Below are 11483 nucleotides of genomic sequence, written 5' to 3'. Positions count from 1 at the left end.
TATTTATTGCTGGCAGCAAATAGTCATGCTGTATTATTATTCCTAGTCTGTGCATCCATACCACTGCATGGTATCCGCGACAGTATCATCTCATTTACTGTCTGCTCTCAGTTTTGGATCCTTTGTATAACAAAGCTTTTTAGTTTCTCCCAGTTGTTGAAGATTGATAAAATTGTTAAACTACTTCTAGAATTTTATTCAGATGCTGTAGTACGACTTTTATGCTGGTAATAGGGTAATGACTTTCCTTGCTTCTAGCCTGCTCATCTAATTGTAATATGGATCAAAAGCTCGATAAGGTTTGCAGAGAGAAGTGACGTTGCCACACAACTGTGCTGCCACGTGTCGGGTTTTTAATAGCCGTTCCACAGCTGTAGTGCCTAAAACCACCCTGATTGCTTAGCTGATGTGTGTATGTGGCCTCTTTGTAAAAAGAGGGTTCTTGATCAGGCCATAAATCTGTTTTTCCCACTGGCCTGGCTCTGGTAACAGGAGGGGTGGGTGCTGAGATGAGAGCAAGCCTGGGGGGAGGCACTGCAGAGTGCTTTTTGTTGTTTTCTCAATGGTCTTGTTCATCCTTTTCTGGAGAGAAGCTGGTTAGGTGCTTTAGAAGACAAATCCTTCTGCTCTTTTACAGTGCTGCTTCATAGAGGATAAAGCATTCAGCCCTGTGTGCTGGCGCTTGTGCTGAAATGGCAGGGAGTTCTGTCTGGCATGGATCTGAGCGCTCGGAATGCTTTGGCTGGCACTGAAGGGATATGTGTGTGTTGGATTTGTGAACCCTAAGGAAAGGAAAACAACTGGAGGTGCCTGTGCCACAGCCAGAACTGTAGGCAGACTCAACTACAGTGCTGGCGCTCTGTGTTAGGGTTTCCTGGGGGTTTGATTTGTTCTCTGTCTTTTTTTTCCCCCCAGAAGGATCTGGTTTAGAGGGAAGCAGGTTCGTTACAGCACTTCTCTTGTGCATGGAAGAGCAGACGAGCAGTTGGCTCCTGGAGACTGGGATGTCCTTAGGCCTCTGTGATTAGGGGCACCGCTCTGTATTCAGATGCTGTGCCTGAGAGTTAGTGTAGGTTTTCAATTTAACGGTATTTAAAAAATTTAAATAGGTAGAGGTGCAACCTAAATAACATTTAACCTGGGCACAATGGTATTAAGCTGAATTTGAACCCTGTTTGTTGTGGCTGTAAGCCAAGCTGAGCTGCCACACTGGAGTGTGCAGGCTTCTGAATTCATTGCGGGGTGGGCACTTTGTACCACCTTGCTGTGTGAGATGGTTTTCAATACCTGCTGCTGGGGCTTTGAACCTCACAATAAAAGCGAGTGGTGCAGGCTGCCGGCTTTTCAGGACCCTGGCTGCTGGTAGTGGCAGGGAAGAGAATTAGATGCCTGATGTTGATGCCACATCTGCTCCTCATCAGCTGGGTTGACAGCCAGGGTCTGGCAGGCTTTTTTTTTTGCAGGCAGTCTGAGCTGCTCTCCTGAACTCACACTGTGTGAACAGGTGATCTGAATACAGTTAAAAATCCATACTTTCTCAGAGTGAACATCATGTCAGAAGTCTATCACCAAGCCTGAAACGGTTGCACAGCTTTTTGTAGTGGCTTTAGCAACAAAGTTTATGAACAGTGGCCCTTCAGCAGTCTTCCACCTCAAAGGTAATCCTTCTGAGCAGGGGGTAAACGTTATCAGCACACAAAAAGTTGCGCTCCAGCTCTGCCTGTTCTTTGGCAAAAGAAAAACAAAAAACCCCACAACCCTCAGTGTTCTCTTTATATAATAGTGAGCGTAGCTTTTCTTTGAGCACTAAATCCACAGCAAGGAAGAGGAGGGGGCCTGGGCACTCTCCAAGGGGGGCTGTGCCCGTATGCTGGTTTTCCCCGCTGCTTCAGCTGCTCGGCTCCTTCCTTCCCCTCCACACTCTTGCATAGTTCAGAGTGGCTGCAGCGTCACCCTCTGCGAAGGCTGTAATTTCGTGGCTGAAGTGGTGTGTGTCTGCCAGTGTAACGATAAATAACGTTTGTGAGTTATGATTAAATCTTAGAACGGCATACAAACTTTTCTATGAGAGCCAGCTCAAGCCGTTCTTGGAGAGCTTCTATACTGTGCCTCTGGAAAGGGCTCATTTAAAGGAAAAACTCTGCAAGTAGAACCTGTTAGCTTTGATCCTGTATTGCTAGACATGTTTCAAGGCTTGCTTAGATTGCAGAGCCTTGTGAATACTCGTTACTTTTAACATGATTTGACTAAATATTGAATTGTCCTTTCACTAACAGAGAGCTACCTTTGCATAACATATGCTGCCAAGTGTTTGATGAAAAAGGGCAGTAAGTTATCAAGCAGCTGTGGTCTTAGCAGTTAACTCCATACCTTTTTATCAAAACCAGTCTGTTATTCAAAAAATACGATTTTTTCTTTCAGGTTGCCCATCTGAAGAAATTGGATTTGAGAGGTTTTTTTTAGAACGGGGTGCACTTTAATCTCAATAATGAAGAAAAGCAGAAGTGTCATGACAGTAACGGCAGATGAGGTAAGTTTCTTCTAAAGGCATGTTTTATTTTTCCCAGTACTTTATGAAACTGAGATTGAAACTTAGTTTTGTCTTATTTTGTATCAGGTGATTTTGCTTCTGTTACTCACTGGTTTCCTTAGAGTTGTTTGTAGCTCATCTAATAAGAAAATAAGCCCCGCAGGTTTAAAACCAAACCAACCAACCCCCCACACCATGAGAAATTCAGAAATGTTTTACGCAGGACACGTACTTTATTGGTCCTTAGTCAGCAGGGAACCTTACGGAATCTCTCTGCATCCCATCTTTGTGCATGTGCTGTACTTTTATACTTAAAAGTGTTTCACCATCCTTCCCCGCTGTAGTAGCTGAGCACTTAATGTGATGATGCATGTGTTAATCCATTACTACACTTGCTCATCGTCATCACAGTCCCCTATTAATTAAACTCCAGCTCCCATTCTCTGGAGAATTGTGTCAGTTTGTAATGATGGCATGATAACCACAGCCTTAATTGTCTTGTTTGTCACAGCTGAGGCTCGCCAGAAACGGCAAACCCTGTGGAATATATATATAAAAATTGAGTGGAGGAGTGGAACCTAACAGTTAGTGTATCCTACAGCACTCCTTCAATAAATGTTTCTTTTAAACTCTGAGACCACATGTTGCACTGCTTCATAGTCAGTTTGCCTGAGCACAGTGCTGGGTCTGCTTGGTACTTGCTGATTTTACTAAAATCAGGCATTTGAAATCCAGTGGGAAGCTAGAAAACTCTGCTGTACACTTCTTAAATAATAAAAAAAAAAAAAAATTAAACAGTCTTCCAAAAATTATCAGCAAAGGCAGGTTAAGTCAGATCCTCATGTAGAAGGCAGGCTTTCCTTCCTGGGGTTCCTAGGAGTATTTTTGACCTGTTTTTTTTTTTTTTTTTCTGTGCAAGAGTAGGGTTTGGATGACTAAAGATCTCTAGCATATTTTTGGAAACACAGCATGCCAAATATTTTAAACTTCTATGTAGGTCATTGTGATGTTGATGCCTTAGTAACTTCATGGATGTGCACCAGCGTGCCTCCTAGCACTCCAGGCTGTAGGCAAGGAGTGAAGTACCTGTGGGCCGCGTTGTTTCCTGTCTGGGTGCTTCACATGGTTGTGGGATGGGCAAACAAGTAGGGAAGGTTGAGGAAACTGGTAGTATGCCTTTCTCCCATCAGTTTCATCTTTTATTCCCATGTTGAGAATCTTCGCTGAGGTATGAGAGTAGATGGTACTACAGAGTTGTTTAGTGGTCTCATGACAATGGAGAACATAATTTCTGTTACAAACCCCGAGGCAATGGAGGACCTCGTGCTACATTGCAGTTGTTCATGAAGGATCTAATACCTGATTATGGGAAATTAAACCACTCTTTTTTAAAGTCATTCAGTGCTGGCTGGGAGAGTGCCGCGGTAGCATTTTGTAGGAAAAATGAACCAAGGGATTTGGGGAGGCTGTGAAGTGGGCTTGGAAAGGTCTGCAAAGGGTGGAGAGAGCAGGGTGAAGATCAAAATTCAGGAGCAGGTAGAAGAAGAGGAAAAATGTAGAGGGGTTGCCATAGATATAAACACTGATTATAGTAACCCTCCAGCTTCTACTGGCAGCTCATCACATATAATACAGAAATATTCTCCATTATGTTGGACAACTATATTTGAGTAGGCAAATTCTCCGAGTAAGACCAAAACTGCCAACCCTTTTGCAGTGCTGTTCTGCTGTGCGAGAACTTCTGGCTTGGGTTTAAGCAGACTGACAGCCAGTTCAGTGATGATGGTAATGTTTTAAAATAAAAATCGGTAGAAACTAGAAAAAGAAAAATTGTTTTAACCGATCAAAATCTGGTTTTGAGACTAATTCTACTAGCAATGCCAGACATACCATAGAATAGCCTAGCTGGGAGTTCCTCTCGCTGAGTAGCTCTTGGATGATTCAGGATGTGAATCAGCCTGAAGATTCATCAGAAAACAAATGACCAACCATTGTGTTTGTGCTGTGGAGAGGAATGATACTTTAGATGGATGCCGAGTGGAATGTTCTCCGAAAAAGTTTAATACATCAAAAGTTTAACGTATCGCCCAAGTGACCTGGATTACTGAAGTGTTCAGTTAGATTAGAATTAGCTGTTGGATTTAGCTTAGACAAGCTCTGAGTGAATTTTCAAGTTCATTCATAACTTGATAAAATAACAATGCAGCGCAGTCAGACTCCGCCAAGATTTCATCACACAATTATCTTTTGTCAGTAGCTGTGGCTGTAGAACAACAGTTGAATGTGTTTTATCCTGAGGGAGGAAAACATTTGTTTGCAGAACTTCAGTGTCTCTTCTGTCTTTGCAGAATGCTCTGGATTACCTGGAGTGTGGGCTGAGCAAGTCCTACAGTACTTCCAGCCATGCTCTGGGCATAGACCTCTGGAGAGGAAGAAGATGTTGTTCTGGTAATTTGCAGTTACCACCGTTATCCCAAAGACAAACAGAAAAAGCAAGGACGCCTGACAGAGACATCGTCTGTAGACCAACAACTCTGCCTTTGTTGACGCCTCCGAGTATCGCAATCACCACTTACCAAGACTGGTAGGTTATTTCCCTTTCTTATGAGTCTCATGTAGTTGGTTTTTTTAGGGTTGTTTTTTGTTGTCTTCTGGTTTGGAGTTGTTGTATTTTCTTTTTTTTTTCTTTTTTTTTTTTTTGAAGGCACTAGATAATTACCTTGTTGATGTCTATCACTGCATCGTGGATATAAGTTTACAAAATAATTGCATTTTCTTGAAATTCTACTTCTGTTAAAAGCTCTTCTGTTCACTTTTTTGGTGCATCTGCATGAAAATTTTGTGTTGTAAATTCCGATTTTGGCCAGAGGATTTGTGTTACTAGTTTTATACCCACAGAAGAGTTCAGGATGGTGGTAGACTTCTACAACAGATTGAGGAAAAAGGCTTTAGCTCTCTGTCTATTTTCTGTCCAAGGGTTAGAAGAAAGGCTTGGGAAAGCGTTTGATGTTAAGCTTAAGACAAGTCCCAGAGAAACTGTCAGAGAGCTGATTAAACAGGGATTGTTAAAGAGGCGAGTTCCAAAACAGAAATGGAATGTGAAGTGCCAGAACTAGTAAATTCATCTCGAGGGAGAAGAGGAAGACAAAGCCCCAAGTGTTGGTGCGCTGGAATTGCAACGGTAGATTTTAATGGCAAAATAAGTTTAGATGTCCAGCTTGCTGTCTGAATCTGGAAATGGCATTGTAATGAGGCCTTAAAACCTGTACTCTCAACTTCAGACTTCAAGCGTGCTTTAGATTCTAGTTTTTAAATGCCCCACTCTATTTCATTTTCTGGCTATAAGACATGTTCATGTCATTATTCCCAAGTCTGAATCTGGTTTTAGCTTCTGTTAAGCTCAGCACTCTTCAGAGCTGTCATTTCAGTTTGCATTTGAACAATTACAGAGGGCATCCAAAATTAATGTGAGTCCTTTAAAAATGGTTTTCCTATTGAAAATAGGATTTTTAAACTATGCACTTGAATAGATGAGGTAAAGAATTCAAAGGAGCTTTTTTTTTTTCAATTTTTACATTTAATTGCTGTGGATAAATTTAACAAAATGAGTTACCTAATTTCAGATGGATTGTGACTTCTGACAACAAAAGGGTTGGTTTACCTTTATGAGCATTTTGCAAGTGTTTCTTTTTGTGTATCTGCAGCAGTTTGTAATCCTGACTGCAGGACAGTTGAGAGCCTATTCAATAGGGTGTGCTTTTAAGAATAAATTAGTTCTGACCTTTGAATACACCTCATAAACGGTTTGGGAAAATGTAAGGAATTGCAATGGGTTTATCATTATCTTCCCTTGTAACACAAGGGGGCATTGCTGCTTCTCTCTTCCATTACAGCAGAATCAATGTCTGCGTATTGTGTCGCACAGCCTGTATTTTTCTTGAATGGTACGCCAGTCAAAGAGAAAACACAACTGCTGCTCGGGTTACTGCTATTTCTTTCCTGCTGCTAATCTCTTGTAAGTGAGCAGGCAGCTTCTGACTTCTCCGTTTTGTGTGAATCTGTCCTATCTGTCCACAGCCCTGTAGCGAGTTGGGAGTTGCTGGTTGGTGTGGCTGCGATGCAGAGTGCTGTTCCAACACGTGGTGACACAGGCATCTTTACATCCCCCTCACCTTTCTGATTCAGGCACCAGTTAGATTGACTGCTGGGCAGAAAATTGGTCTAATCTTTCCCATTTTCTGTTTAAGTTCCAGTTATTAAGGGCTTTTGACTCAGTTAGCACTGTTCTCTACCCCATGCCAGGCAGTTCTTTCCCTATGCAATTTTCAGTTTCTGGGGGCCTGACCACACTCTCAGGGAAGCACAGTCATGATTGAGATTTTTTTTTTTTTTTTTTTGTATAGGAGCAGTACAAGTGGGATCTGGTCCCCAAGCTGCTTGGGCTTCTATATTGTGGTTCAGTTCTGCATAAAATATACCCCAGATGCAGGTTATATTTGTGTAAGCCGGGTATGTGCCATTGTGTTGAAACAGCTTTGGAATGATACGAGCATTAAGAGACTCAGTGGGTGGGCAATAAAGTGATAGGAAAATTTCAGTGCAGATAAAGACAAAGTGATATATCTGAGCATGAAAGAACTGTAGCTGCAAAACAATATTACTACTCAAGAGCAAGATCCTGGGTATAGGGTAGAAGTCCAATAGAGTTGCAAGTTCAGTGTTTATTACTGGTCAAAAAACTGAATGAATTGTTAAAGATTTGAAGGAAAGGAATAGTAGGTAAAAAACAGGACGCCATGGTAGGAACCCATTACTTGGTCCAGTGTTGAATAGAGTGTACGGTTTTGGTCCTCCCTCTCAAAAAAGGGTATAGCAGAACTAAAAAGAGTTAAAGGCTTCTGAAATGATCAAACATACGGAACAGCTTCTGCAGTGGGATTGACCCAGGAGCCTTGAACTCTTCAGCATTGAAAAGACACAGCTGAGCAAAGGGATAGGACTGAGATCTTACAAATGGTACGAAGGGAAGAGGTAGTTGATATATTGCTTATTGTCTCTTCCAATAGGAGAAAAAGGGGCCGTCAGATAAATTGGTATGGCAGACATGAAGCAAGAGCAAGGAAGTGGTTCTTTCTGCAGATTATAGTCACGCTGTGGAACTTCGTGCTGTAGGATACTGTAGATGCTGGGAGTTTGAGCAGGCTCAAGGGAAAGCTTAACAGATCCTTGGAGGAGTAATCTGTTGTGGTTTCCTTCTGAATACATAAACTCCACCTCTTGTTCAGCTTCTGAGCTGCAAGTTGGGACTGGAAAAATATTTGAGGGGAAGTGTCATATATATTTGCTTTCTGTTCCTTTCTGTTCTGTGCTTTTAGAATCTTGTGGGAGATAAGATCATGGGCTAGATGTACCATTGACTTGACCAATAAGACCATTCTTATAAGTCTGGGGTTTATTTTTCACCTCACTTTGTGGGTATCTTTTCTTGAGGCTTTAAGAAAAATGCGGGGGCCACAGGCAGAAAATTAACATGTTTTAAGCGATCGGGGGGAAAAACGCTTTATATATAGGGAGCCTAATGCCATTAAACAGTGTAAATCTCAGACTGGGACAGGAGAGAGGGATATTCCTTGTGAAAAGGGTATCCAGCTCTTAGTTTCATAGGATTCTAGGATAATTCAGGCCAGAAGGAACCTCAGGAGGTTGGAAGTGAGGGCAGCTGTGAGGTCAGACCAGGTTGCTCAGGGGACTTTATCTAGTCCGATCTTGAAAACTTGCAAGGATGGAGACTTCACATCCTCTTTGGGAGACCTGTTCTGCTGCATGACTGTCCTCAACTCAGAAAAAAATCTCTGTATGTCTGGTCAGAATCAATTCTGATTTGTCTCCTGCCAGTTGTCTTGTGTTTCCCAGCGTTTCGGTGGAAGCTAACGGCTGTGTGCTGTTCCTTAGGAGTGTGGTGTGTGTCTTCGTTAGTCCACGGATCTACACCATTAATGCAGCACTGGATGTTCAAGTTGCACTGCTTTTAGGCCTCTGTCCCTGAGCTGTGGAAATTGTTCACTAAATTTATTCCCTGGGTTTAGCTTAAGGGGGCAGAGATTTCCTGACCTCTGTTTATGTTCCCAAAGGGAGACAGTCTTCACAGAATCCCAGAACCATCTGGGCTGGAAAAGCCCCTGAAGCTCCTCCAGCCCAACCATGACCCTCCCCCTGACCGTTCCCAACTCCCCCAGATCCCTCAGCGCTGGCTCAGCCCGACTCTTCAACCCCTCCAGGGATCCCGGGGACTCCCCCCTGCCCTGGGCAGCCCATTCCAACGCCCAACAGCCCCTTCTGCACAGAAATCCTTCCTCAGAGCCAGCCTGACCCTGCCCTGGGCAGCTTGAGGCCATTCCCTCGGGGCCTGGCGCTGGGGCCTTGGCTCCAGAGACTCATCCCCCCTCTCTGCCCCCTCCTGGCAGGGAGCTGCAGAGGGCCAGGAGGTCTCCCCTCAGCCTCTTCTTCTCCAGACTGAACCCCCCCAGTTCCCCCAGCCGCTCCTCTTGCTACAGCTTGTACAAGATAGTGAATCATACAAAAGGAAACTCTTCACTGAAATGTAAAGGTAAATGGCCTTGACATTTGGGGTCCACAAAACTGAAATGCATAAACATTGTAAGGTCCAAGTTTAGGTTTTCTGTAAGGCCAATCATCAGAACTCTTACGTGTCCAGTATAAATTGTTTAACGTAGTGTGTTGTTCTTTTCCTCAGAGTTCACAGAGTTGTAGCTTGGAGACTCTTTCTCTAAGAGATCAGGACTCATTCAGAAGTGTTGAGGTTTACTGAGCTTTCTGTAATCTGTTTGTGTGCATATGAAACCCCAAAGACAGATGTGAAACACCTCATTATTATGACATAAAGACATTATTTCTAGGAATTACTTTTCATTTCCTTTGTCTAGTGTGCATGGTAGCTACCATCTTTTTTTTTTTTTTTTGTAATAACTGTAAGATTGTTAAAGAGTTTTCTGATGATACCAAGATGACAGTTAACTTTTCATGCTGCTATTCAAGTTCCTCATTGCACTGTTCTATTTAGTGTATATTCAGGACACATACAAAACTTCTTTAGTTTACTAGGGCAGGTGGAGTGGAAGTGAGGCTTTCCACAGGCATTTCATACTCAACAAAGAAGTCACTTCAGTTTGGGGTTTTGTTTCCTATTTGTGCAAACCATTGTAGTCTCTGTAGAAATTTATCATCTTAACCAGAAAAAACAATCTGGAGAGGCAGGGATAAATCAAAACCCGATCGCCAGAGGATTGCTCTGAACTGTAAGGTGCAAAAGCTCTGCCTCTGCTGGGGTTATTTCTCTTTTCTACGTTATCTTGATGAAATCCCCGGGGAAACTCTCCCTGTGTGTATTTGGGGTGTGCATTCTGCTGAGCCCATTCTTCCAGTTCTTTCAGTTCCTCTTAGCACAAAATCTCCACTATACACTCATTATTTATGTTTTTTATTGCTCTTGTGCTGGAATACTCTTTTGCTTTCTTCTGGATGGTTTATTTAGGCTCGCTCTGATCTCCATTGCTCCAAAGCATTTCCCTATTTGTGCTCTGTATTGAACAAAATGGCAAATATCTCTGTTATCAAATGAGATTTCTAAACTGAAATCCCTGAAGATAGTTGATGTATAATAATATAGCTGTGGTTCTTCCTGAAGCAATTTAGGAGATGCCACATCTGTGAAATACAGTATTTTCCACTTCTACCATACATCTTCTCCAGCTCTGTATGATACCAAGCTCTTTGCAAAACCTTACCTGTCGATGGAGAATATAGTCAGATTATATTACAGCAGCTTCAGCATTTCATTTTCTTTTCAAAATATTGTTCATTCTTAAGTGAAATTTGGTTCTATCATCACTGAAATGGTACAGAATTCAGCCTGCCACATCAGCTCTGTGCTAGACTATGTGCTAAGAATGCACTGGTTGTGGAAATTCAGCTGTTCCTGGGATTGCAGTAACTGTGGTTCGAAGAAAAGAATAACAGAGTTCAAATACAGAACATATTATTTGGGAGGGGTAGAGGAAAATAAACCTGTTTTTTCTGTAAGTAGTTTTTCTGCCACGTTTTTTGAGAAATCACCGTAAATTTAACTTCCAGTGGTAATACAAAAATAAGAACCGTGAGACAGTGAGCCATGACTTACATAAGTATTTTAACTTAAGATACATGGGGACCTAAAAAATAAAGCTGCTTCTTAGTTGTTTTTTTCAGTTTTTTATTAGAACTGTTTTTTCTTGAAAGCGGTGCTGGTCTGACAAGATCTCTAAGCATCAAAGAAAAAATGGGCAGCCTGACTCCAAAGTAATTATTCATAATTCTAAGCCAGCTGCGATGTAATAATATTTTGTGTGAAAATGGCAAGGCAGTACACATACAAAACAGCTTTCATGAGTCGTGCAAGGGAAGAGGTGTATAGGATATAGATCTTCAAGTGGCAATCAGAATGTAGAAGTCTTACAAACTTCCTTTGCACAGACTTGGTCCATATTTTCCTAAAAGTTGTTAAAATGTTTTCCACAATCCTGCTCCATGTTTTATAACTAAAACTTTGTGATAATAGTTCCAGGCAAGAGGGGAGAAGGAGGGTGTGAAGAATGTAGCTACGCTCAAAGCATCCAAAATAGTTCTCTTACCCTATTTTTTGACCCTTCCCAGCTGCTAGGTTAGGTTTGACAGCTAGCTTCTGAGTTACACCATTTCTACACATTTGACTTAGGTCTGCAGAGAGATTTTGACAGTTTCACGTCAAGTTTCTATGTTGAAACAAAAATAAGTTCTACGACGAGTCCCAAAGCGGCGGGAAATAAAGGCCTTAAAAATTCTGTAAGGGTTGATATGGTTAATATTATAGTAAAGAGTGTGCTTTTTCACGACATAGAGATTCTGTTAAACATTTGGA

The 11483-nt window shown here is 42.0% G+C and overlaps 1 protein-coding gene across 1 annotated transcript in view; it reads left to right on the top strand.

Annotated features, from left to right (window-relative positions):
* The first annotated feature begins 2442 nt into the window (after positions 1 to 2442).
* The window catches only part of PDE4B (phosphodiesterase 4B), a 195889-nt gene continuing 186848 nt past the window's right edge, over positions 2443 to 11483 (top strand). Inside the window, exons 1-2 of the mRNA XM_074906019.1 lie at positions 2443 to 2530; positions 4879 to 5114. Coding sequence (XP_074762120.1) covers positions 2489 to 2530; positions 4879 to 5114 — 278 coding nt within the window. The 5' untranslated portion in view covers positions 2443 to 2488. The remainder of the gene's footprint in view (positions 2531 to 4878; positions 5115 to 11483) is intronic.

This window comes from Athene noctua, chromosome 5 (assembly GCF_965140245.1).
Source record: "Athene noctua chromosome 5, bAthNoc1.hap1.1, whole genome shotgun sequence".
NCBI classification, from domain to species: Eukaryota; Metazoa; Chordata; class Aves; order Strigiformes; family Strigidae; genus Athene; species Athene noctua.
This window is presented reverse-complemented; position numbering and strand designations above follow the sequence as displayed.